A 26,294-nucleotide genomic window follows, 5' to 3' on the forward strand; every position below is an offset into this window, starting at 1 on the left:
GATACATGTAACGTAAAATTCCTTCGACGGTGTGCTCGTCCGAAAAAGGGTCATTAGACATAATAGACGTTAGTCCGAATGTGGAAACAGTAGGCCTATATCTGAGAATTACACTGCTCTGCACTAGTGACGAGAATCTAGGTAGCCTAATTTCGTTATCGTTTTTAATTGTTCCGCAACAATGTGAGTAACTGACGTATTTGCAATGGAACACACATGTTGGCCTATATTTGAAGCGTTTGAATCCTCCCAGCATGTCCAGAGCTCGGCAGTCCATTTAGTGAAGACATACCTGAATACCGAATTTTGAGCCCGCGATATTAAAACCATATGTAGATCCAGGCCTATATCCGATGCTCAGGGCCGGGAACTTGGGCCGAGGAATACCCGGGGTTTGCATCGGTTTGCATCGGATATTCGCCCCGGGGGGCCGGGGAGTGGCTGAGCGTTGTGCCCGGGTGGGTCCGGGACTGGCCAGGTGTTTACCCGGGACTTGAACTTTTAAACCCAAAATCCACGGCCCACGACCCGGCCATCCCCGGGTCCCCAGGGGCCGGGGATGCATTTGATATGTGCATAAAATGAAGAGCTCTTCTGTGTATGGTCAGTGACATGCGTATGGGATGTTATAGTGTCCAACTCGAAGATTACACTTTTTTAGTACTGAAAGGACTTTGAATTTTGTGAGAAATTCCAGTGGAACTTGAGTAGTACTCCTGTAGCCTCATCTATGGACAGCATCATGACGCTGGCATGCTATCTTTACATAAGCCTTGTACTATTACCTACTCTGGGTAAGTATCTCTTTAGTTGTTCGAAATATTCTCTAACGTGAGGCATCCGTGAGCAAATGCTTTGCTAGTGTTTCTCAAGTAACTCTTTAGTTTAACCGCGCGTCCATCTTTAGTCTTCCAAAAGAACTTAAAGGTGTGTACAGGTGTACATCATGCCGCGGTGTGTATTATAATTTGTATTGTATTGTATCATTGATTTGAGTTCTGCAATGTAGGTCTACATGTCGTATTTAATTAACTTCATCATGTTCATCCAGAGGAGATGAGAATTATATATTTCTAGTGTTTTATTCACAATTCAAAACCTATCAACCCTTTAAAATTGGCCAACTTATAAATAGTATACAAAATTATTGATCATTTTTGGACACCACGATTAAACCGTATATCCCCTATGCAAAATGCAGCATGAGAAGTTTTGGGTAAGTACACAATATTCTTGTTCATGTTGCCCATTTTTACATGGATGCTGACACTTGCCTCTCATTTAACATGTTTCAAATGTATCAGTAACACAGCCTTTATTTTAGTATCCGTGGTTCTGATAAACTATAGGGAACTAATGTGGGTGGATCTTTTCTGCCCGCGACCTTTATGGTCAGTATAAGACATCGCAAATAACGGATAAAAGAGCTCATAAATAGAAATCAGTAAAGCACGAACATTAAGGGTACATGTACACTAGGAATTGAATATATGAATACAAAACGCACCCAAATCCATACTTTGGCCAAATTGAGTTAAGCATGGGAAATTGTTGCTATACATAGGCCTGTCATATGTATGAAAGAACAACTCAAATTCATCCTCTGTGTCTATTGAGCATGTGAAAAATAGCATGTATGAAAGAACCACCAAAGTCCATGATTTGAGTTTTGTAACACATTGATTGAAATCCAGTATGTATAAAAGTCCACTTGTAACATATTCATTACTGGAGAGTGATTTTGAAGAAAAAATGGGTTTAATCAAGGAAAGTGTGTGGTTTATATTGGCAGAATGATTATCAACATTATACATACCTGTGTGCTTTATTTTGTATTATCTTAATAGTGGTAATCTTATTCCAACATTATTGTCTTTGTATATGATTCAAACAACTACCCAAGTCCAGCATTTAAAATGAACCCCACAAAGTTCCTGAAATGCTAATCGTCATACCTAATACAGTTTAACCTACTCATTTGCACGTAAAACTTACCATATTGACCAGGTAAAGCTAAGAATTAAAATGATACACAGGTTTTTTTTTCTCAAAATCACTTCTCATGGACTTGGGTGCATGGGTTTTGAATTCATGTATTCAATTGGTGGTCGAAGCAGCCAAAAAATCAATTTTAATTATCAAATCAATATATTGAAAAATAACACTTTGATGTTTTGCAAAAGTTCGTTCTACAAATTACATACTTTGATATTTGAATTCTTCTACACGCTCGCTATGAAATGATCAATGCAATTAAATGCCAAAGCTCACTACCATTCGCAAGATCCTAACAACCAAATTGCAATTTGAAATAGTTGCTAACCTTAAGATTAACAATGGGTCATTTACTTTCCAAGCGGAAACGCTTTTCAGAAATATATCATTGATTTCAGGCAATCGGGCAAAGCTAATTATAGAATTCGAGGCCATCTGTAAAAAGAGCGTGAGCATAAAATGAACTTGGGACTTCACACCATTGGCTTAGGTGGGCCATCGTTGGGGGTGCCCGAGGGGGGCCGGAGTCAGAAAAGTTTGCAACATAGGTCGCAAACACCCATTTCACCTCTATTTTATCACAATATTTTAAACTTCACCTAGGATTATTGGGAGGGGCCGGGGGGCTGAATGGTATTCAAGCCCCCGCACCAAATTATTGAGCCCCAAGCCCCACGTTCCTACGCCTATGACAACACTTGTTTCAATTTCAGACCTATTTATATAATGATACGATAATCACCCCCACACACACACACACCCCCACACACACACACACAATAATGGCTTTCATTAACCGTTATTTTATTGCTCCCATCCCATCCCTTAAAGGTCCATTCAGTGATTTGTGATTTGCTCATCCGGACGATCGTAAAAATCATCAACATTCAGATTTAGGTACCTTTGTCATTACATTAGACATGCAGGAATCTGAAAACACAATGGAGTGGTGCACGAATGTTAAGAAAGCCTGGTGGGTGTAAAATGGCACACATCAAAAACAGGATTTTATCATTTGCAAAATATTTTGTTTAGAAAACAATCAAGATGTTACTTGATAGGCCTATTACTAACTGTGACTAATTGTACACTAATTCCCAAATCATTTGTCTGTGTGAGTGGATGATACTGATAGTTTAAAAAGTTATAATTGAGAGTTTTGAGACTAATCTTAAGTTATATAATTTCCTTTTCTTTGTTGTTTCAGTCATATCTCAAGCCTGTCCTCCTGATTTTTGTTCTAACGATGGCACCTGTTATATTGATAGTGACGATGGAAACCCGGTTTGTGTTTGCAAACCAGGTTATAGAGGAATGATGTGTGAACTAATAGGTAAGCAATTGGAAATCAGTGTTATAAAATAGAGCTCTGAGTCGGAAATTAAGCAAAATCCTACAATGGGAATTAATGAAGGCCAACAGACAACTAGTGCTTTAAATAATCCTATATTTCTTCAAATAATACATTTATTCATCAAAAATTGACAAATGATAATAATAATTAATATTAATCTTCTAAAGAGGCTTTTATCTCAAAATGAGTTCACTCGCGTGTTCCTGCTTTTATACTAGAGCTTGATAGCTTTTTATCGGAACGGGTCAGATTTTTACAATAATATGTGGATAGTCAATATTTTGGTAAGTAATCCGTACATCTTTGTATACCAATATATGGACAGCGGTGGGAAGATGGTGCGTACAGGGGACTTTAAAACACCCCACCCTATTCACACTTATATGCATAAAATATTATTTAAAACATCGCGACTTTAGGTTACAGAAAACAATTCTTGATAATTATAATTGGGAAGGAATGATGGTACTATATAAATAAAACTCAATTTACATTGTATCGATGAAACCAGTTGAAATAAGAACAAATTAAAGTTGAGGTTAGGCAGTCCCACTCGATTTGTGATACGGTCGCGAACCCTTTTGGTGGACCCAAGTAACTGCCTATGTTGAGGCAAAATTTAAAGACCCATTCAGTGATCCCAGCACAAGTGTAAAAAAATTAAAACTGTTTATAAATTGCTCAAAAGTGAAGGATAAGTCATTCAAATTGTCATTTGGTATTTTTGAAATGACAAATTTGGCAAAACACGAAGAAAACAGCAGTAGGGCCTACTGACGAAGTTGAAGCCCCATTCAAATACATGTAAGTAGCTAGTTTAGATACTGTCAGTATCTAAATTACAGATGCGTGTCAAATGTCTTATTTTGTTTTAAATACACTGCTTTCGGCTGAACCACTCGCAAGCTATGTTAGCACATCTATGACAATGACAAAGGTACCAAAATCTACATTTTGATGATTTTTACGATCGTCTCCCCCGGGGGTCACTCCCATTGTGGCCTGTACACCATCCGCGATAATGAAAACGCGTAAAAGGGTAGTTTTTCGTGGGTAGGCACGATACGCGAGTAACGCGTTTAGGGTGTCGAAAACATGAAATATTGGAAAAAAAGGGTACTAAAATGCAATTGCTAATACGCGAAAATGAAATTTAGGGTATGAAATTTGATGCAAGGAATAAAATCCCTGTTTAGGGTGTGAAAATACCTGTTTAGGGTATTGTTTTAGCCAAGGGTTAAATCCTTGCCTAGGGTGCTTTTCAAAAGTTGATTATCGCGGATGGTGTACATGCCACAATGGGAGTGACCCCGGGGATCGTCCGGATGAGAAAATCACTGAATGGGCCTCTAACTTTGGAATTTGAAAAGTATTATAAATTCCGTTGGGCTGTGCTAACACTTTTCGTTTTTCTTTTTTTTTCTTTTTTCAAATATCTTTAAAAAACCACTATTCTAAGCTAATTGAACAGACAGTAGCGGACCTTTAGGATCTAATCAGAGCATTATAGACCCGCCTTAGTTTCTCATAATTTGCTTTATATCTGTGGATATTTAGTCCAAAGAAGTTTTATTAATGTATTTTTTATGATCAAAAAAGTAATTCTTCATTGTATTTTTTTCGTGTTTTTTATTCTTCTAAAAATGTAAATTCAGATAATACACAGCAATGTACGACAAACAGTGACTGCAATGGAGCTACGTGCACTATAAATGGCTATTGTGATTGTACAAGTATTGGAGACTACTTCGGTCCAACATGTCAAGGTAAGCACAAAAAGAATGATTATTTCCGATTGGTTAATTCTATACTGGAGATGACTATGTTGTACGCCCTGCACGATACCAACATTAGTAGTAAACATCCAAGGACAAGCGATGAATAACTTACGATTTGCAGATGACATTGCACTCATTGCTAACAGTGGAGAAGACCTCCAGACACTGGTCAACCTCGTCCATCAGAGCAGCTCTGCTTTTGGACTCAAAATAAATATTGCTAAAACAGAAGTCAAGGCCATAAAGCAAAGAGGACACCCATCTGAACATCACTTGACAATACCAAGCTTCTGCAGGAGGAAGAGTTTACACTGGGAGGAGAGATCACCCAAAAAGGATCCTGTACAGAGGATATTAAACTTCGAATAGGCAAAGCCCTAGGAGCTGTGCAGAAACTACAGAGTATCTGGAGCGCTGAGGACATCCAAACCAACACCGGGGGGAGGGGGGGCACTCCCACTTTGGAGGTGACGCGTATGTAGGGCTGTTTTAAGACCCCCTTTTTCAGCGTCGCTGTCACACAAAGACCCCACTGATTTTGTTTTGTTACTTATATTGAAAAAAAAAAAAAAAAGAAATTTGAAGCCATTTCGGACTAGAACCGTGATGTTCGAGGTTTTGTGGCGCTGTTTCGGCTCTCACCCAAAGGTTCCATTAAAAAAAGGTCATGTTCTCACCCAATGGCCCCATATTTTTTACATTTTGTTCTCACCGAATGCCAAATATCATGCTCTCATCATCCATTGACCCCATATTTTTTACATTTTGCTCTCACCGAATGCCCGGCCCCTTACTGCGAAAGTGCAAGCCCTACACCTGTATCCATTTCATATTGAAGTGCCCCCCACCCCCCGATGCCAGCCGCACAGCGGAAGACAGGACTGTTTGGCGGGACTGTGATGCGGATGCCACCACTCAACCCCCAGTTGGAGTGAACGGTTAACGGCATAGGTCATGTCAATTGATTGATTGTTTGATTGATTATCGATCGATCGATCTCGATATTATGTATTATATTGACCGGAAAATTAACAAGTGATGCTATGGAGTTTCTTGATAAATAAAAATGGGGTGTACCTGACGAAATGGGGGGGGGGGGTGAAAGTCAGCGGTTAACCCGCTCACGAAATATTACTTTACCGGAACAAATGGGCGAGAAGCACGCACATTTTAAATGTTAGCTAAACTTCGATCTATTTTTGTCACGGTATGTCGATGCAGCCAGTGAACAACGCAACAGTTTTGCTTTGGGGCGCGAGCCCCAGGTAAAAGTTGGGGGTGGCAAAAAATGTAATAAATTTGTGTAAATTAATTTCATTTCAGATAAGAAAGCCTTGGTTGGATTTGAGGACACAGCGTATGTATTTCGTGAAGGTGAAGGCATGGTATCCGCTTACATTACAAGAACGTTCAATACTGACATCATGACTACAGTTAGTAAGTATGCACTCCTCAAATTCTTTTGTCATCATAATTATCATCTTTATCATCATCATCATCATCATCATCATCATCGCCATCATCACGTCATCATCCTCATCATGATCATGAACATCATCATTACCTTTTTCTCATTTATAACCTTTTTTTCTTCATTTTTTAAAAACAATGTACGCACCCTCACCCTGTTCTAACTAGTAACGAATGATGCTGCAACGGGCATTTGCTGTACTATAATTAGCAGGTGAAAGATCAGTCGTTTTCAAAAATTATCGGTGTATAATAATTAATATTCATGGTTTAAAGACTTAACTAAGAAATCAAGCTCAACATGTCTTAGCGTTCTCGAGATATGTGTCAAAATATCTCAAGGAGCTGACAAAGGGGCGTTACCATGGTTACCTCGGGACTGCAGTAGAGAGAAAGAAATTAATAAGTTTCTTTTATATTTTCTCCCGCCTACTTCAGGAGTAACTGCATTATCAGCAGTCGGAGTAGTGCAAGCTACAGTATACGACGACTACACGTTCGAACCAAACCCCATGACCGAGCAATTCAATCAAGGGGACGACCGTAGAAGAGTAGATTTCCTACTCATTAATGACAACGCACAAGAGGCGGACGAGTATTTTGATTTGGAGCTGTCTATTGATACGGCATCTGGCGTAGAAGCCAGAGTCCTCGATGAAGCGCGCGTAGCAAGAATCAAGATCAAAGCAGGTGATGGATCAACAGGTTGGTAATAGCTATTATTTGTTCAATTAACATTGCGAACCGGCATTTTTTTATCGATATATTCCAATTTTAAATGTTAAAACCAATAGATGCTTTACTCACTACAATATTTCGTCCGTTTTGGCATCTATTCCTCTGTCCCGGAAAACTATTTTCCGGGTTAAGTGCAGTCTCCTTTCCAGTCTTCAAAAAAGGAATCAAATATATGACTCAGATAATAAGTGCCTTCCTCTCTGTTCATTTCCCTCCTATAATTATGTACTTTTAAGAAACACAGGGTTAACAGTTGACACTGTGATAAAACACCACCGCATCCTAAAACTAATTCTGTCAACCTCAACACCCCCAAAGAACTGTAAATTTTGTTCATTTTGAACAATTCCTAAGAAAAAACGAAGTTTTTGACTCACGTTTTAGTGACGTTTCACCAATACACTAGTGGCTTCATCAGACTGGCAACTCATCACATCTGACTGTTTCCTTTTATGGGTAACAGTAGGCACCGTAGAGGGCGTGATGAGTTGGTCAAAGATGTTGTTGAGTGCGTAGGCCCCTCGTCCTTGTTTAGAGTGCCATGTCCTTTTCTGCGGATCCAAATGGCTTCCTTGAGCCACCTGGTAGTCTTATCAGCTTCACGATCAATGACTTTGGATTCCTCCCAATTGATTGAGTGATTTGTGGAGGCAACATGGTCAGTGATGGCAGATTTGTGAATCTCTGTGACAGAGGATTTGCACGTGTGAATGGTCTGGCTTCAAATTTCTCAACCTCTTATTGGAAGCTTGCCAAACCGGAAGCGGCACAATTACGTGCTGAGATTGTTGGCACTTTAAAATCGGCAAAAATGCCCCCCTCAAACATCAGTAAAGATGAGCGCATCGTAATTAAACAACTCCAAAAAGAGGAGTCTATCATGGTTCTGGGGGCCGACAAAGGCAGGGCCACGGTTGTTATGGACAAAACGGAATATCAGGAAAAAATGGATGCCCTCCTTAGCGACCCTAAGACTTGTAAAAATTAGACAGGGATCCGACGGCAAAACATAAAAGAGAGTTAGTTTCCATCTTGCAGAGACTTGAAAAAGAGGATAAAATCAAGAAGACAGACAAGCAATTCCTGTATCCCACGTCTGAAAATGTTCCAAGAATTTATGGCAGTCCCAAAATTCACAAAGATGGAACCCCGTTGCGACCCATCGTAGATTTAACTGGCTCTATCGGTTATAATGTGGCCAAGTCCCTAGCCGATATTCTGAGCCCCATTGCTGGTCAATCCGAACATCATGTTCTGAACTCCAAAAGTCTTGGGGAAGACTTGAAAGACATTGTCCTCACAGAAGATGAGATACTTAATTCGCATGATGTGGTGGCGCTTTTCACCAGTACCCCCATCGATCTCACTCTCCATGTGCTCCGTGAAAGACTGAGTGAGGATAAAGACCTCAAAAACAGAACCCTCCTCTCAATTAATGACATCATCGAACTTACGAAATTTTGTCTTGCTACTGTCGGCTACTTTAGCTACTCTGGTGAAATCTACCGCCAACTGTTCGGCATGGCTATGGGAAGTCCCCTCAGCCCCCTCGCGTGTAATATATTCATGGAGTGGCTGGAGCAGAAAGCCATTTCCACGGCCCCGGTAGCCTGTCGCCCGCGTCTCTGGAAAAGATACGTAGATGACGTGTTGGAAATAGTACGCAAAGGAGAGGTAGACAACCTTACAGATCACCTTAATTCTATTGACCCCACCAACAGTGTCAAGTTCACATTATGAGCAAGAACAAGAAGGTTCGATCCCCTTCCTCGACACCCTAATCACCAGAAAATCGGATGGATCAGTAAAACTCTGCATCTACCGTAAGAAAACTCACACTGATCAATATCTTCAGTTCTCCTCCCACCACCCCTTACATCAAAAGCTGGGAGTCGTTAGAACGCTGTTAGACAGGAGTGACGCGTTGGTAACAGAGGAAGCGGACAAACAAACTGAGGAGAACAAAATTCGCGATGCATTGACCACTTGCGGCTATCCATATTGGTCTATTAAAAAGGTCCAAAAACAGATCCACTCCTAAGACAAAACCTACGACAAAGCGAAAAGATGACAGTGAGAAAACCAAAGGCATGGTCGTGGTTCCCTACATAGAGGGCGTTTCTGAGCGAGTCTCCCGTGTGTTCAAAAAGCATGGATTCTCTACTGCCATGAAACCTCATCGCACCATTCGCAGTATGCTCGTCCACCCTAAGGACAAACTTCTCCCCCAGCAAAAAGCGGAGGCCATTTATGAGATTCCCTATGGTGACTGCCCCAGTGCCTATATTGGCGAAACTGGCCGTCCCTTTGGCACCCGACTTAAAGAGCACCAAAAAGAGGTTGAGAAATTTGAAGCCAGACCATTCACACGTGCGAATCGCAAATCCTCTGTCACAGAGATTCACAAATCTGCCATCACTGACCATGTTGCCTCCACAAATCACTCAATCAATTGGGAGGAATCCAAAGTCATTGATCGTGAAGCTGATAAGACTACCAGGTGACTCAAGGAAGCCATTTGGATCCGCAGAAAAGGACATGACACTCTAAACAAGGACGAGGGGGCCTACGCACTCAACAACATCTTTGACCAACTCATCACGCCCTCTACGATGCCTACTGTTACCCATAAAAGGAAACAGTCAGATGTTATGAGTTGCCAGTCTGATGAAGCCACTAGTGTAGTGGTGAAACGTCACTAAAACGTGAGTCAAAAACTTCGTTTTTTCTTAGGAATTGTTCAAAATGAACAAAATTTACAGTTGAAATCTACATTCCTAATGAACTTGTTCAAAGACCCCCAAAGAAGCTTTAAAGACACTAATTGTATGCATGAGACTGACTGCCAAAACATTGCTTTAAAAAAATACCAACATGTATAAATTCAACGGATCGAGTCGCTATCTCCGAAAGTCGTGTATTAGCCCTACATTATCATGATGCTGTTTTGTATTGTTCAATTATTTTAGGGTGCAATGCTCCGGGAAGTTCGCCGTCATTTTACGAGTGCATGAATGGTGGAACGTGTAATATCGACGGAACATGCTCGTGTACCACAGGATATGATGGGCAGACGTGTAATAGTAAGTACCCACTGAAGGTAAAATATTCATGTCTGTGTTCACACTCTCAGGCCGAGTACCCATCTCTCTTTCGAAGTGTTCTGGGCCAGACTCCTCCTCGGGTCCGGCATCGGGGACTCCTCTGTGTATAATATTGCTATGATTGATCACATATAATTGGAAAATATCCGCTAACGCAATCTGTAATACCTTCCCAACTAAGCAGGTACTCATGTACACATGGGATGAGTGAAGCAAACGAGATTAAATGCCTTACTACAACATTATGTATTTTTATTTAATATGGATGCTAATCGTGCCATAATTTAAAAAAATAGATACGACATATCGCTGCATGACATAACCTATGAAGACAAAGTATCCACTTCTATTGACTGATTTGCAGAAATTCCGGGAGTAAGAAACTACAGTAGTAAGCTTATTGTAAAACGATAACCATAATAACAATAATCAGATCATAGTGGTGCACATACTGCTTACCTACTACCAATACCATTTTACATCATTCTATGCTATAATTGCATTCTTTCTACACGCGTGCTTCAACTTACGGAGGTACTTGTGAACGTATTGAATATGCAGACAAAGCAGAAAATGTACAAAAGTGTCCGTTTTACAGTGATATCTGGATACGGATTACACGAAGGAAAGTCCAACCATTAATATGACCCGTTTGCTTTGTAAACAAGAATTTGTCTTTAAAAAGACAAAGTTCACGTATCAGGTGTATAGTACTCTACTATGCTCTAACTTTCAGTATTATTATACTAACCCACAGATAATAAGCTACTCTGCACTGATTGAACAATAAATAAGTGATTTGAGGCATACATGATACTTGCATCTTGACTCTGGAAAATAATTTTCAAAAAACCTCATTTTGCATAAATTAGGTTTTTAAGCTACCTACAGGAAACAAACTTACATCAAAATGTCAACTGTACAGACGGTATCAAAATGATCGATTGATAATGGTTTCAATATTCACTGGCGTGAACAAAAAATCATATTATTAAAGCTATAGTGAGGCATGAAAATTTGACAAAATTCATACGTACTGTACATACGCATTGATTTGTTTTTGAGATATCCCCGTATACATGTATAATAAAGGAAGTTGCGATTTGTTTCTTTGACACAAACTTCCTTGCCGAACGCCTGCGCGAATGTTGAAATGATCGTTTTACACAGCAGCATCACGCGCTGTTTATGCAATGTCACTATATTTCCCAATGAATAAGTGTAATTTTGATAATAACGTCATTATATGTGCACGAAGTGTTCCGCACTTTGGAAGCACAGAGGTACAATTGAATCAAGTCGCAGCATGAGCAAAATGCACCCAATATCTTTGACATTATTTTGACTATTATCTTTGTGTTCGTTTTATTTATTCCATCTAGATCCAGTGGATACTATCCCTCCAGTAATCTCTTGCATCCACAATATCTCTCAGACAGTCAACAATGGAGTCGGTGGAACCACAGTCAACTGGACTGAGCCAACTGCCACTGACAATTCTGGCACAGTCACTCTGGCAACAAGAAGCCATAATCCAGGATCTTTCTTCCCAGTTGGCACCACAAACGTCACTTACAAATTTGTTGATGGTTCTAACAACAGTGCAAATTGTACTTTCAACGTTTCTGTTATTGAACGTAAGGAAAGAATTCACTCAAATATTTGTCTGGTAAACATGGTAAATGATCTTGTCTACCAAGTTGACATAGTTTTTAGGGACGCACCATTTGACTTCCGAGGGATGCAAGTTGGGGTCGGGCGGCGAATATTTCTTTTGCACTAGGTATTGGCCAAGATTTTCATGTTTTTATACACAGTTAGGTGGGGACTCGGGGTGGGAAAGGTTTTTTGTTAAGAGTGTGAAGTCGAATGCATGAATGGTGTGTCCCTATAACCATAGAACTACGAAGGGGGTTGTACCCTAGAGTTTTTTATCTGTCATAAAAAATTTTGCGCCCAAACGACATAAGTTAATCATAGAACCATCCTTTGCGCTCACTTTAGTGATAAAATTTTATCACAGGACCTACCTTAGGACCGGCTATCAAATATTACCATAGGGGGTGTTGATGAGGCCCACCATTGGTTTCTTAATAGGGTGGGCCAAAAAACACTTTTTTTCTCGGATCAACTTGGAACTCTCGGAGAACTGATTTTACTGGGGTACATACTAGTATTGTGCTGAAATATCAGTAATATCGGGGCATATTTCGCCCAGGCAGTAGATTTTCACAAAATCCCTACTTTTTTGCTATTTCTTACTGTATAACTATATATAGAGAAATCAGTAGAAACAATCTGGGAAAAGTAGGCATTCAGATGCCATCCTAACCAATATTAAACACTTTGGGTAGTTTGTTTGGACCCTCTAGAACATCACTAAATAGCAAGCCGTCTCCAATTGGTTACCATTATTTTTGCTAAAGACACGCATGTAAGTCAAATATTAATGATATTTGAGTTGCTATATTAAGGGGTAGGGGTAGCATTATGGAGAATTTCCCCAGTTCTACTCAGTCAAATTTACCAAATGTGGTATTATTGTATAGATATGAACTGCAGCATTGCCAAAAAATAAATGCTATATGATTTTCGGTTGTCCATGTTTTGACCAGAGGTCAAAAGGTCACACAGCCTTGAAAATTACTACAAATCAGGCGTCACATGACCCTTTAACCCCTGGTCATGTCAGAGCTGCTCTAAATTCATATCTCATGTATTGTTTGTACTTTTGCAGTTAATATCTACCCAACAAGACCAAGATTGTGAAATTTGACTCAGTAGAACTGGGGAAATGCTCCATAATGCTACCCCTACCCCTTAATTTAGCAACTCAAATATCATCAATATTTAACTAAATTCAGGTCAAAAAATAATGATAACCAATTGGAGACTGCATGCTATTTGATGATGTTCTGGAGGGTCTAAACAAACTACCAAAATTGTTTAATATTGGCTATGATGTCATCTCAATGCCTACTTTTCCCAGGTTGTTTCTACTGATTTCTCTATATAGAGTTATACAGTAAGAAATGGTGAATAAGTAGGGATTTTGTAAAAATCTACTGCCTGGGCGAAACATGCTCCGATCTTACTGATATTTTAGCACAATAGTAGTATGTACCCTAGTAAAATTCTCCGAGAGTTCCAAGTCGATCCGAGAAGAAAAGTGTTTTTCGGCCCACCCTATTTCTTAATTTATTGATTGATTGTTTTTATTTCGCAGAAAAGCACACGTTTTCTTGTGAACATCAATGCATGAACGGAGGCTTTTGTGAAGAAACATCAGACGGGTCGTTTATTTGTAATTGCTTAGGCACAGGATATTTTGGAGAAGCATGCACAGGTTTGTTTTCCCTGGATTTGTTTCGTTTTCTATTCCCTATATAATAAGCAATTGCCATTGCACTTCTTACTGGAATCATGCTGCTGGATCTCGTGCAAAGTTACTAGTTCTGTTACTTGCAAACGAATATATGGAAAGCGGTGGAATTAAGGGGGTACTACACCCCTGTGGTAAATTTGTGACTATTTTTGCATTTATCTCAGAAACTAATACTACACTGGTAACAAAAGTTATGTATATTATTGGGGCAAGGAATCCAATTACTACACTGAAATTTCAGTGAATCAAGACAAGCGGTTCAGTAAATATGATAGGAAATGAGATACATTCTAGTGGTACCTCATTTTCTATCACAAGTGTCGAACTGCTTGTCTTGGGTCACTGAAATTCCAGTGTAGTAATCAGATTCCTTGCCCCTATAATATACATAACCTTTATTACCAGGGTGTTATTAGTTTTTGAGAAAAATGCAAAAATAGTCACAAATTTATTGAGGGGTGTAGTACCCTCTTAAAGTGTTCGATTTCGTAATGTTGAGGGTGCATTTTATATGTTATTGTTAGATGTCTGATTTATATGCTTGTTCTTTTTTTTTCTTCTTTTTTTTTCTTCAGATCCCCCACCTGGTAGTGAATCTTCCGTGGTACTTACAGACGCCACAATAATCATTATAGCCGTGTTTGGAGCAACCGTTGTTTTCCTTGTCGTCGTTCTATGTGTAATTGTGTGTTGCTGGTATCAAAGGAGACAACGCCACAGAGAGAGAAGTAAACAACGAGACGAACTTACCCTACGAAAACAGGTTGGTGTTATGCCCGGGGTACACTAGATTTTGGAAGTGACGGGGTTGTGCGGCCTTGGGGTCTTTTGGTGAGAGACGAGACACCAAAATCAAGGGTCTTTCGGTGAGAAGGCTCTTAAAAAGGGGGTCTTTCCTTGAGACTGGACGAAATTTTACCAAAAATGGGGTCTTTCGGTGAGACTGGGGAAAATTTTGGGTCAGAATATAAAAGTTTATATAAAATATCAAGAAGTCATCAAATTTTGATTAATGAATTGAAAAATGGGGGGTCAATGTGGCCGCACATCTCCGTCACCCATATGTCATGTATGTAGTGAGTGCACTCCCCGGGGTTTTATGCAGAAATGGTCAATTTGCAGACCAAAATGTCCTACGAAGCAAAACAACCTCATGTCTTGCTGTGCACTTTTCAAACTGGACGGTATCATTACTGAACATGTTCATCAGGACTGTAATGAAACATAATAGTAGAATTTTCTTATTTCTAGTCCAATAAATAGTACTCACTGTGGACGTTTCGATGTCTATCAGACATCTTTTTCGCTATTGTTGTTGTGACGAACTTCTGTGTACCACTGATGCTGATGGTTGCTTAGCAATGTGGTTGCCAGTTCTCTTTCCAAGAAGATCGTCAAACACGTGACTGAGAATGTATTGCCCCTCGTCCCTGTTCATCATGGTCTCCTGTTTTCTGATCTCTATCAGATCAGAAAACAGGAGACCATCATGTGTGGGGAAAGTTCTTTTTTGCTCATGTAGTGGGTGAAGTTTTTTTTTTCAAACTTCCTCCCCACCCCCTTGAAGTCTAATGGTGCGTCCCTAATGGATACAAATTGAAGTAGTGGGAACGTGACGCAGTTAATATCATCATAGTGACAAATAAGGTAACGATATTTTACTTTGATTATAATCAAGCATAATAGTACTCCGTATAATTTCGTGTACCCACGCCAAAACTTCTATTATTTTTTTTTTAGTTCGAGTACGAGCCTAGTCCAATAACCAGAAGAAGAACGGGCGCGTTCGACAGAAACAAGTTGACGTTTTACGAGCAACTGGGAAGCGGGGCTTTTGCTGTGGTATATCGTGCAAAAGCAAAAGGCATCGTGACAAAAGGTGTTGAAGCAGTGGTAGCGGTTAAAATGCTAAAGGAAACGTCTACGGAAGATGATAAAATGAATTTTCTGAAAGAAGTTGAGATGTACAAGAGTTTAAAGCATCATCCAAATATTATTGGTATGCTGGGCACATGTATTGATAAAGGTAAGGATATCTCGCTAGCATGTAAATCCTGTCATGGGTCTGTAGACAATTGGTTAGAGTAGACGACCGTTGATTTGGTCTCAGATCGAGTATAGCTAGTCAGACTAGGGTCTATGCTCAGACTCAGTTTCTAGTCACATATGCGACTGGGCCAGAACGGGCCGCAAACTAAGCCAGTTAGGCCTAGCACTATGACATCTCAACTTTACATGGAGACTTGGCGTAGCCAGGATATTTGCCGGAGGAAAGCAACAGGGAGAGGGACAAGGTGACTTTATGGGGCGGGGGGGGGGGGGGCGGGGGACCTAAAATCTAAAATACCACGGGCGGGGCAAAAATGTTCTCCTTGCCCCTTTGTTACGATAGCCTACTGCATTGTGAACCATCTGAATAGCACTGTGCACGGAGCGTAACCTCGATAATGTGACTGCGTACTACGCATTGCGTAGCTATGCGTGTCATGTAAGTACATAATTAACTTGCTGCAGACAGGGACACACACGAACCTTCCAACTGGGGACATAAATCTAACCCGTCGACGATCTCCAGTCTAAAAGTAGACGCAACGGATTGCAAAAAGAAACCATTGTACAATATTAGACCTATCCTATCGCAATATTTAAAAAAGTCCAGTTTGATAAAGTGTAGGCCAACAATTTATAATGTTGGGAGGACAAAATCATGGTGAAAAAGGTCAATGTTTTGTTGTGTAGTCAATGACGGTAACTAGTTGACATCAGTTGACATGCAGGGGGGGTGTGCGAGGGTGCGGTCGCACCCCCCCCCCAAAAAAATATTTGCAAAAGTATACAAAAAAACCAAAATATCACAATTTGCGAGCGTAGCGAGCCAAAAAATCAGGGTTTTTTACGCTTTTTTTGGTCAAAAAAGTCCACATTTTGGGAAGAAAGTCCACTTTTCTCAAAATCGCCCCCTCTTGAAAAAGTCTACTTTTTCAAAATCAGCACCCCCAAAAAAAAACGAATCCTGCGTACGGGCCTGATTGACATGGTTGACGGTGATTAGATATGTGTGTGGGGGTTTTGCTAAAGTGGTGTGCTTGTAGAGCTGTAATTACAATGTGCTCTTGTTCTTTTTTGTAAAAAAAGTCGAAATTTCTACTCCTCAATATTATATCAATAACTAATAAGTGGCTATGAAAACTATATTTTACAGAGCCGCATTACATCATCATGGAGTACGCAAGCGAAGGAAATCTTCAATCTCATCTGAAAAAGATTCGTAAAGATGCCAACCCGCCTTATATGAATTTGCAATCAGCCAATAATAGTACTCATCAGTTTCTCACGCCCAATGAGATTATGACTTTTGCGGTACAGATAGCCCGTGGTATGGTATATTTAGCTTCTCAAAAGGTAAGCATAACAAATAGACGACGCAAAATACCTTTATCTCTATCTTAAATTTGCCAACAATATCATTTTTAGAACCAGTAGTAATAAATCACTGGGAGGAAGGCCCAATTTGCGGCGGGAGGGGTGGGGTGTTGTCCATTGTCTCCATGGCACTGCCACTTCCTATGCTTGACGCCTAACAGAGTCCTTGACTGCCTCCACTAACTCAACCACCTCCATTTGTATATCCCTGCTACCAACTTGTTCTTTGTCTGTACCAACCTGTTCTCTGAAGTGCAACTTCAATGCATAAAATGCTGCTCTATAGCATTTGCATTGAATTAAACCTTGCACTGTCAAAATGATTCGCTCTCAATGCCGAGATACCTTGCGTTGTGGTTGAAACACTGCGTCTCTGCATTATGAAAAATAAACATATGTACATATAGATATCAATCTCCCCTCCCATACCTTTGTTGTCAGTAAACACCTTTACATTCATTCCTCTTAACTTCGGTTCAAATGCCTGTATTGCCAGTGCAACAGCCTTCAATTATTTCTATGTGGAGCCTCTTACCTACCATGCCTACTTCATTACCTGACACATACTCTGATGTTCCTGACCTCCACACTGAGCGGTCCAGGCTCCACAGCCGATGTCACTCGCATCAGAATACACCAACACCTGTGGCATAGAATATTTAAAAAACTCGTATGTCCATAATCAATAAATTGAACTTCCAGAACATTATTTCCGGGATTATTTCCTCAATCACTTTACTACTATGTAAAGAACTTATCCCAATGCTTACGATCACATAATTTGCATACAAGAGAATTTGGTTCTCAATTGTGCTACTGGCCACAAGGAAATAATCTTAACCGACAAAGGCTGCCAAACGCTTGGTTGTTATCGTGGCCAGGTTGATATTAATCTCTCAATACAACATAATACACTTCGTTCTACGACCTGCAACGTACCTTGTGTTGTGTTGCATCCCATGCCAGGCCCAGCCACTAAAGTGTCCATAATGATTTCTCTATAGGTACTAAGCGTACCTGTAATAAATGCTCTTTGACTGACTCATAATACTGCATTCCTGCAAAGATGACGTTCTACATCACCCATCATGTAAAAACACTACTAAAAACAGACCTTTCTCTATCCAGTGCTTCACCAATGGTCTGATACGCTTTATAAATATGTATGGAGCACTCGATAAACCAAATGAAATGAAAAATACCTGACTTCTCCCTGAATTTCCCATCATAAAAAATGAACTAAGCAATTTGCAATGATCTGAAACAAGAAATGTCTTTAAAAAGACAATGCCATGGATGAAGATCATGTTTCATAATTTTGCATTGTATTGCAAGTACTTGGAATGCTAGTAAATTTGAATGTTTGGCACAACTAACCGGGTGCAAAATATTGGCATTTATTAGTAAATACCACCAATGACATACTGGGAAATACTCAAAAATTTTCATGTTGAAAGCTGAATTGAAAAATGTGTGTTAAATAGGTCTACATTTAATTCATACTTGTAACAAACGGCTCAATTGAAATCACATCCTCCGAGATTTACAACAATCCAACAATCTATATTTAGACAACCTTAAGAATGTTTGCTGCTTAAGGGATTTCATATCAACCAAGTTTCATGACAATCTAACTATCTATTATCAGTAACTGTTAACCTTGATAAGACCTTGATGGTTTTGACGCTTAGGGCCTAATTGTGATTACATGCACCACGTTTTATGAAAATCTGACAATCAATGCTCAGTTGACATCAAATGCGCTTGACACCACTTTGAACATTCTGACAATCCAATACAATATATACTTACGCGACCTCAAATGACCTTTAACAATTTTGGGCAGAATTGTTATCCACAATCTGACAATCTATACTCAATTCACCTCGGATGACCTTAAAAAATATCAATGTGCTGATACCCTGATTTCATGGATTTGAAGAACATATAATCCCCATGATGAAAGTAATCTAAAACAACCCTCCAATACTCAAACTAAACTCCCTCCTTCCATAAATACTGATTGATATAACGCAGATCTAAAATTAAAAGCAGACAGTGGGTTCAGAATGTCCGGAATATCTGTTTTCTCTACAATAAGATCTTCCACAGGAAGATCAGCAATAGCATCTTCCACAAAATCTGAATGTTTTATTACCGATTTATTGTTTTGGAATCTTATTGGAGTGTTCCCACGAAAGGTATTCTATACTCCTTTTCTTTTACCTGCAGAACATCTTGATTAGCCCCAATCTTTTTCCAAAATCCAATGTTAGCTTTTATCCTACCTCGCACAATGATTTTTGCTAGTTCTGTAATGCCTTGCTCGTAATCAAAAAAAGTTTGATAAATACCATTCATCAACATAGTTCTCAGCACTTGTACTCGGGAAACCTACCCGGACATCCTTGCATCCCTATTCTTCTCCACACTTCTCCACAAATCCTTGGTTCTCAAATAATCTCATCCAGTGACAGTGGCCATATGTTATAGTTCCCTTCTTTGTCTGGTATCTAATAAAATCAATTGTGATATAAACATGCAATCATAATTAGTCACAAATTTCAACTTCTCAGTAATCTCCTTAATTCCTACTATTACATACCAATTTTTCTTCCGCTCCTTCACCATGGTGTGGGTCCATTGGATGTGCCTCCGCACTGTATTAGCATAATCAACAGTGTATTTCGCTTATATTTATAAATGCGCTTTTATAAATACGCACGTGACCCATGGGCACGACATACCAAGACCAGCAAGCGTGACCAAATCCTCATGCATCGACCACTATACAGAAAGGGATAGGACTCTGTAGATAGATTTCATCAAATTATTACACATTTTGCAATTCCGAATTTGAAATATGATATCAAAAACAACATTTTGAAAGTATTTGACGACGGCAAAAAATATTTAACGACGGAAACGTTCACAACAGAATCACAAAGTTGAATAAAATAGACAATTTCGCTGCACAACAGTCTCATGTTGTTCCGCCTTTGCATTCAAATGTATAGGAAGACCACTCGTCATGTAGAAGGTCACTTCGAGACTTGCTGTCTATAAGCTGTTATGGCAGCGCGGAGATGGTCACATGCGTATTTATAAAAGCGCATTTATAAATATAACCGAAGTACACTGATCAATACGCAAATGAGCCTTATTATGGTAAATGAAATAAAATTTCTCTCAATTTGTCCATAATTCTCAGCAAAGATTTCAAATATTTGGTAATAAATAAGTATAATTCCTCAAAGTTGGCCGCCACATCAAGGTAGTGTTGGTCTCAAGCATCTCCCACAGCTCAAATACCAATATTGAGCAGTGAAATTATAACATACATATTTGAAATGGGGTAAGTCACCATTCGGTATCGTATTTGGTGGATTTAGTGCTGCAATGAGGATGTAATATAGTAAATGTCCCACTTACCCCACTGTCCCACTTATCCCATCTTACCCCTATACACTGATTTGACACCTATACTACCATACATCCCGACTCGCATTTCGCATTTTGGCTTTCAAGCTAAGAGCAATCTACGCGTTCGTTTTTCATACCAATTGTCCCATCCCTTAAAAATGTATAATATATTATAAAATGATTTTCTTTACTTCCAGTGTGTCCATCGAGACTTAGCAACTCGTAACATTCTTCTAGGAGAAGGGCTTGTATGTAAAGTCAGTGACTTCGGGTTAGCTAGAGATATGGCCGAAGAAAATGCATATGAAATGAAGTCACGGGTAAGATGTTGAAAATGGAAATTGGAAATTGCTATGTTGTCCCCATAATCAAAATACCCAACAAACACAACAAATGTTCGTTAAACGCTTATTCAAAACGTTTTAATAAGATTTAGATATCGGGTTATATAAAGATCATGAATACGTTTTTAAAACATCATGGTTATTGTAAAATATTTTGGGCAAACATTTTTGCAAAATATTTTGTCAACAGTTATAAGATTCTGCATTCTGTTAGAATATTTTGCATCACGTTTTCAATGTTTTATGAATCTAATAAAACGTTTCTATACCATTTATATAACCCGACATTTAAACCTTTTCTGTAAAACGTGTTTGCTGGTTATAAGTAAAAACCTGTAAAATATGACTCAGATACAAATAGCGTATCATGGCGGGGAAAGTTTTGTTAACTCGACGTTATGACGAGATGTCCCTATACTACATGTGCTTGAAATTACGCGGTAACACCCTTGTGGTTGTCAAAAATAGTAATACAAAATACCCATTATTATTTTCACTTTTGCATAGGGTCGAGTACCACTTCGTTGGATGGCGTTAGAATCTCTGTTAGACAAAGTGTATTCATCCAAGAGTGACGTATGGTCGTATGGTGTACTGCTATGGGAATTGGTTACTCTAGGTAGGTTTTATGTTAAACGATTTTAAACAATATAGAACAGATCAGACAGGGGTCATTCATGCATGACCCAGAGGTGTTTAGGCTAAATTTGGGGGAAATCTGGAAGAATTGGGTACAGGGCGTTAGTCGCACACGGCGCACCGTTAGTCCGACACTCCGGTAATCAAGTAACCTTCTATATCCAGGCATGACAAGCAGTCATATCTGACGTGTTTTATTTGATTGGATTATTACACAGGTTCGCATCCATATCCAGGCATGACAGGCGGTCAAGTTATATCTGAGTTGAAGAAAGGATATAGATTACCTAAGCCAGAACATTGCAGCGAGCAAATGTAAGGTTACAAAAGTATAAAATATTCAAATCAGTTTCCTCTAGATTCGGCCTTTATTATAGTGCGTACTTATAGCAAAGGAGACATATGCAAGTTCATATACTCCCTATAAGAACAGAAAATCATTGCTATGCAGTCATTCCTATATCGATTTTTCTTGCACATTTGGTTAATTCAACTTGCTACCAGCCAATTCAGAATTAGGTTCCAGTTGTTGTATGGCTACCCGGTAGCTTCACATGCCTTACTATATAGATTAAGAATTGTGCATTCACTCAGATGAAAATACAGTGGATTTTGAAGTCAACCTCATCACACTTATACATGTTCTACATGTGTTTTATAAGTTTCCTAATATAGATAAGTAATGATGTCCTCATTGTTTATCCACAAAGGCAAGGGACTGGTGTATCGATATACTTGAGTGAGCCCCATGCAACCACTACACTGTTCAATACCCTTATTGTGATATGGCGGGAGTTTTAAAAACACGAGCCTTGAATAAAATATGATGCGCGCGCATACTGCCAGGCAAAAACAATAGAAAATTGTGATGATGCCTGCACATACTGCCAGGTATTGACGTCAGAAGTCAACTCATCTATACGGTTGCCACCGTTGCCTCACATCTAATCAATCTAAACATTCAATGGCTAACCGAGCTTTGAATTTGTATTAGGAAATCAGTCTCAAAACATAATCTGAAAGTAAATTCATGCATTACCTGATTCTAACAAACAGCGTTTTTGTAATTTCGGTGTGAAAATATTTTGGGGAGAGACTTTGATACTTAGTACATTTGCGCAATATCCTAACATAACTTTTCATATTTCCATTTTGGTATAGTGTGTCTGTACCATGCATCATCATGGTCATACAAACAATCTTATTATATTTAATATCACACATTATGTTCCGGATGTTCAGTTGATGTCTGCACACCTTATCTGCAAAAAAGTTTGTCCTATAAAGTGGATATTCATGCCCCACTGTGGACCATTAGAGCTTACTGTTTCAGCATGTCACAGCACTTGTATAACTGGATACCTGCACTCCTCTATTACTCTTCATTATGCATAAGCCTGTGAATTACAGAAATTCGGAAGTATATGCATTACTTAATATATCGACTACCATAAATATGGGATAGCTTCGATTACTTGGGGTATTAATTGAAGTTTTAAAGTTTCGCTCACGTCTTTCCAATTCATATTTAATTCCTTTTATTTTCATGGCATCAGATATGATGTAATGTGCACATGTTGGCAAGAGAACCCGGAAGAAAGACCTACATTTATGCAAATTCAAAAGAAGGTGGAAAATATGCTGGAAGATGCCCAGGTAAGATCTTTATCTTGTTATTATTAGATTATAAATGCAGTTACCTTAAAATATATTTATTATGTCATGGCATTTTGAGCCAAATTGGTGGTATAATTATAATAGCTTATTTAGTCACAGTGAGTTCGCCTGCCGGTTATCATGGTTATAGCATATTTTGATGAAGGGTTTAAGGAGACTTTCTTCTTATTGTCGCCATGTCCTTTCCTAAAACACTTAGTTTGTCTCTTATATATAGATAATATAATGTTAACCTAAAGGAGTTTATTTTGGTTTTTCCAATCAATACTTGTTAAGACAGGAATGAAAGCAATGTAAATTCTTTATTTCTTGTTTGTTTCCCCCACCAGGGCTATCTATGTATGCGCTCATTCAAAAAGAGTGACTATGTGTACCTCCAAGCGGACCAAAACAGCCTGGATTCACGACCGGGTCTTGATGATTAACGACTACGGGGCTCGGACGTTGGCCATGTTAGCAAGTTCAAAGGAGCTTCTTGAGAACTACAAACACATGATCCGGGCACATGATATCCAATCATATCACTGTCAGTGGTTTCTCTAGTACCCATCAGGGAATCGGGGTTGGTGCCGATTGGTCACAGACAAGTGGTGACGTCATATTGACGTCATGCGCGGTGCGCGTTAATCTAATCCATTGCGGCAATTTCCGAAATCCCTTGTGGAGAAACCCAAACTACTCAACCGCATAGATATCATATATAAATACCTAGACCAATCACCGATCAAGGATTTATACGAGCTGGGTGGAGGAATGGTAGCTCTATGCAAATTAGGAGATTGGTGTTTACGTCCGTGACTCAAATTATTTGTGGCAAAAAATGACGAGCATTTGCACTTTCTTTCCATTACTGTTATACTATGAAGTACCATATAGCTGTGGTGTTAGTCCAATGATGTTGGGAAAATATTTTACCTGATAACCCATTGGCTAAATAAGCTGAAAGAGTGACCATTCTAGGTTATTTAGTAGACTTTCTTACCGGTCGTTTTTGTTTTCCTAACTACAGTACGTTCGACCTATGAAAAAAAAAACTTCGGCTCACGTGGTGCGAAAATTCTTGCCACCAGCGACGATCGGTTTCTGATTGTGTGGCTTGGCGATGTCTGAGAACCGGGGAAGTAATGACAGGGGGCGCTAGCTTAACTGCCTCGCTTCATCGCCTTTCTTGTGTACATCGCGTTATCGTTCATTCTTATGCTCGTCCATTTGGACGTGCACATTGACGATGTGTGCGTTGACGTACTCATGGTAGTTGCCGTGGATTTCGGAAATTACCGACGGTCGTTTTTTTTAATTTTTAATCACATCGCCATCGTCGTCATCGTCGTTGTTGTTGTTGTTGTTGTTTTTGTTGTTGTTGTTATTGTTGTTGTTGTTTCAGTAGGTGTTTATAAATTATTTTTTGATATGTATATAACGTCAACTCACTTTTTGTGGCGCCCTCTACGGAGGCGCCACAATATAGGCATGACTTTGTGAAAAGCTTCTTCTAATTTCACTCTTGCTAGATTGACTTCGCAATTGTTTTGCTAAAATTATGCCCAGCTCAGAAATAAAACCACAATTTGCTTGGATTTTATTTTATTATTGTTTTCTGATATGCACGGGATAAAATGGTGAGCGTATATTCTTTGTTTAAAATACAAAATTAGGATTTATAAAACACCAAATAAATCCTGACCTTTGTATGCGTTCAACCAGTTTACCGTGTGCCTTAGAACCCGATAGACGGTGACATTTGACCATACACTATGATCCACAACATGCTCATCTATCATGGGAACAGTTCTTAAACACTAATACATTTGTACCGTCATCCTTTGAAAATTTGGGTACACAAACTCATACTCTGCAACTTGAGGTCAAATTTTGCACTATGATTATATAATTGAGGTTATTGGACTATGCCATTGGGATGAGACTCTTGTGGTCCATAGTGATAAGATCAATTAACGAGGCCTCTTAAACTGATGGCTTTTGTTTGCTAATTACCATAGAATCTATATAGCGGTTAACTAAATCCTGTTATCTACCCAGCAATGTTTGCTTATCTTAATAATTGTAACAAACTGTACTAAATGGTACAAGACAGAAAAGGCAAACAGACAGAAATTTAGAGTTTTAAATTAGAGAGTTGACAGGAAGTTGTAAGAGTTAAATTGTTATGGATATGATTGGTGTAAGCACGAAAATGTTGAATGTCAGATCAAAGTCATCCGAGTTGAATTAAGTAATGTCAATCACAAATTGTTACAGGTCATTTGAGGTGGACTAAGTTTATATTTGGATTGTCAGAACACCTTCCCCAATCAAACACATTTCTCTTGCATTTGATCATCTTCTACTCTTCCCTAGAAAAATCATTATAATACCAAATCTACACACCATGGAATTCACCATATCACGTCCAAGTTCACATTGGGCGCCACATTCCTTTTTTAAAGGAATTTTTATTATCAATTATCATACAACAAATTAATAGACCTATACGTGCAAAATGGGTATGCTATAATTGACTGCCTTACCGAAGAATCTTAAAACAACTTCCGAATTAAAGTACCTTTATATCAACATCATTTGCAATACGTACACAATAAAACAAGGGTCACACAGAGCATAATAGAGCATTTCCATGAATAGAGCACAACAACATTCGATTTTATTCTATACCATTATTTTTACTTTTATATGCTTCCATCTAAAACTTAAATTTTATATGCTCAATTTGTTTCTGTACGTTCATTATAATTGGTAGTAGTAGTAGTATTATAATTTCACTTTTTTATAGAAATAATGTGAGTTGTGTTCGGGTTGTGTTTTAAAGATGTTTTAAAACGACTGGGCTTTGAGCACAAATTATTTGTTATGCTTTTTTTTTTGCAACTGGTGCAATTAATTCTATATTCTATTACAAGAAAAGAACAGGCAAATAAGTATGAAATGCATGGTGAAAATACAAGG

The 26,294-nt window shown here is 38.9% G+C and overlaps 1 protein-coding gene across 1 annotated transcript; it reads left to right on the forward strand.

The window, feature by feature from the left end:
* The first annotated feature begins 581 nt into the window (after positions 1-581).
* LOC140170017 (uncharacterized) lies at positions 582-26,294 on the forward strand. Its single transcript, XM_072193328.1, has 16 exons — positions 582-794; positions 3,203-3,328; positions 5,005-5,115; positions 6,451-6,564; positions 7,036-7,302; positions 10,305-10,418; positions 11,822-12,076; positions 13,666-13,785; positions 14,400-14,587; positions 15,565-15,850; positions 17,027-17,226; positions 20,868-20,990; positions 21,522-21,633; positions 21,872-21,968; positions 23,210-23,309; positions 23,660-26,294. Exons 1-16 carry the CDS (start codon positions 731-733, stop codon positions 23,753-23,755), a joined length of 2,373 nt encoding a protein of 790 aa, XP_072049429.1. The 5' UTR covers positions 582-730; the 3' UTR covers positions 23,756-26,294.

Source organism: Amphiura filiformis, chromosome 14 (assembly GCF_039555335.1).
Source record: "Amphiura filiformis chromosome 14, Afil_fr2py, whole genome shotgun sequence".
Classification (NCBI taxonomy): Eukaryota; Metazoa; Echinodermata; class Ophiuroidea; order Amphilepidida; family Amphiuridae; genus Amphiura; species Amphiura filiformis.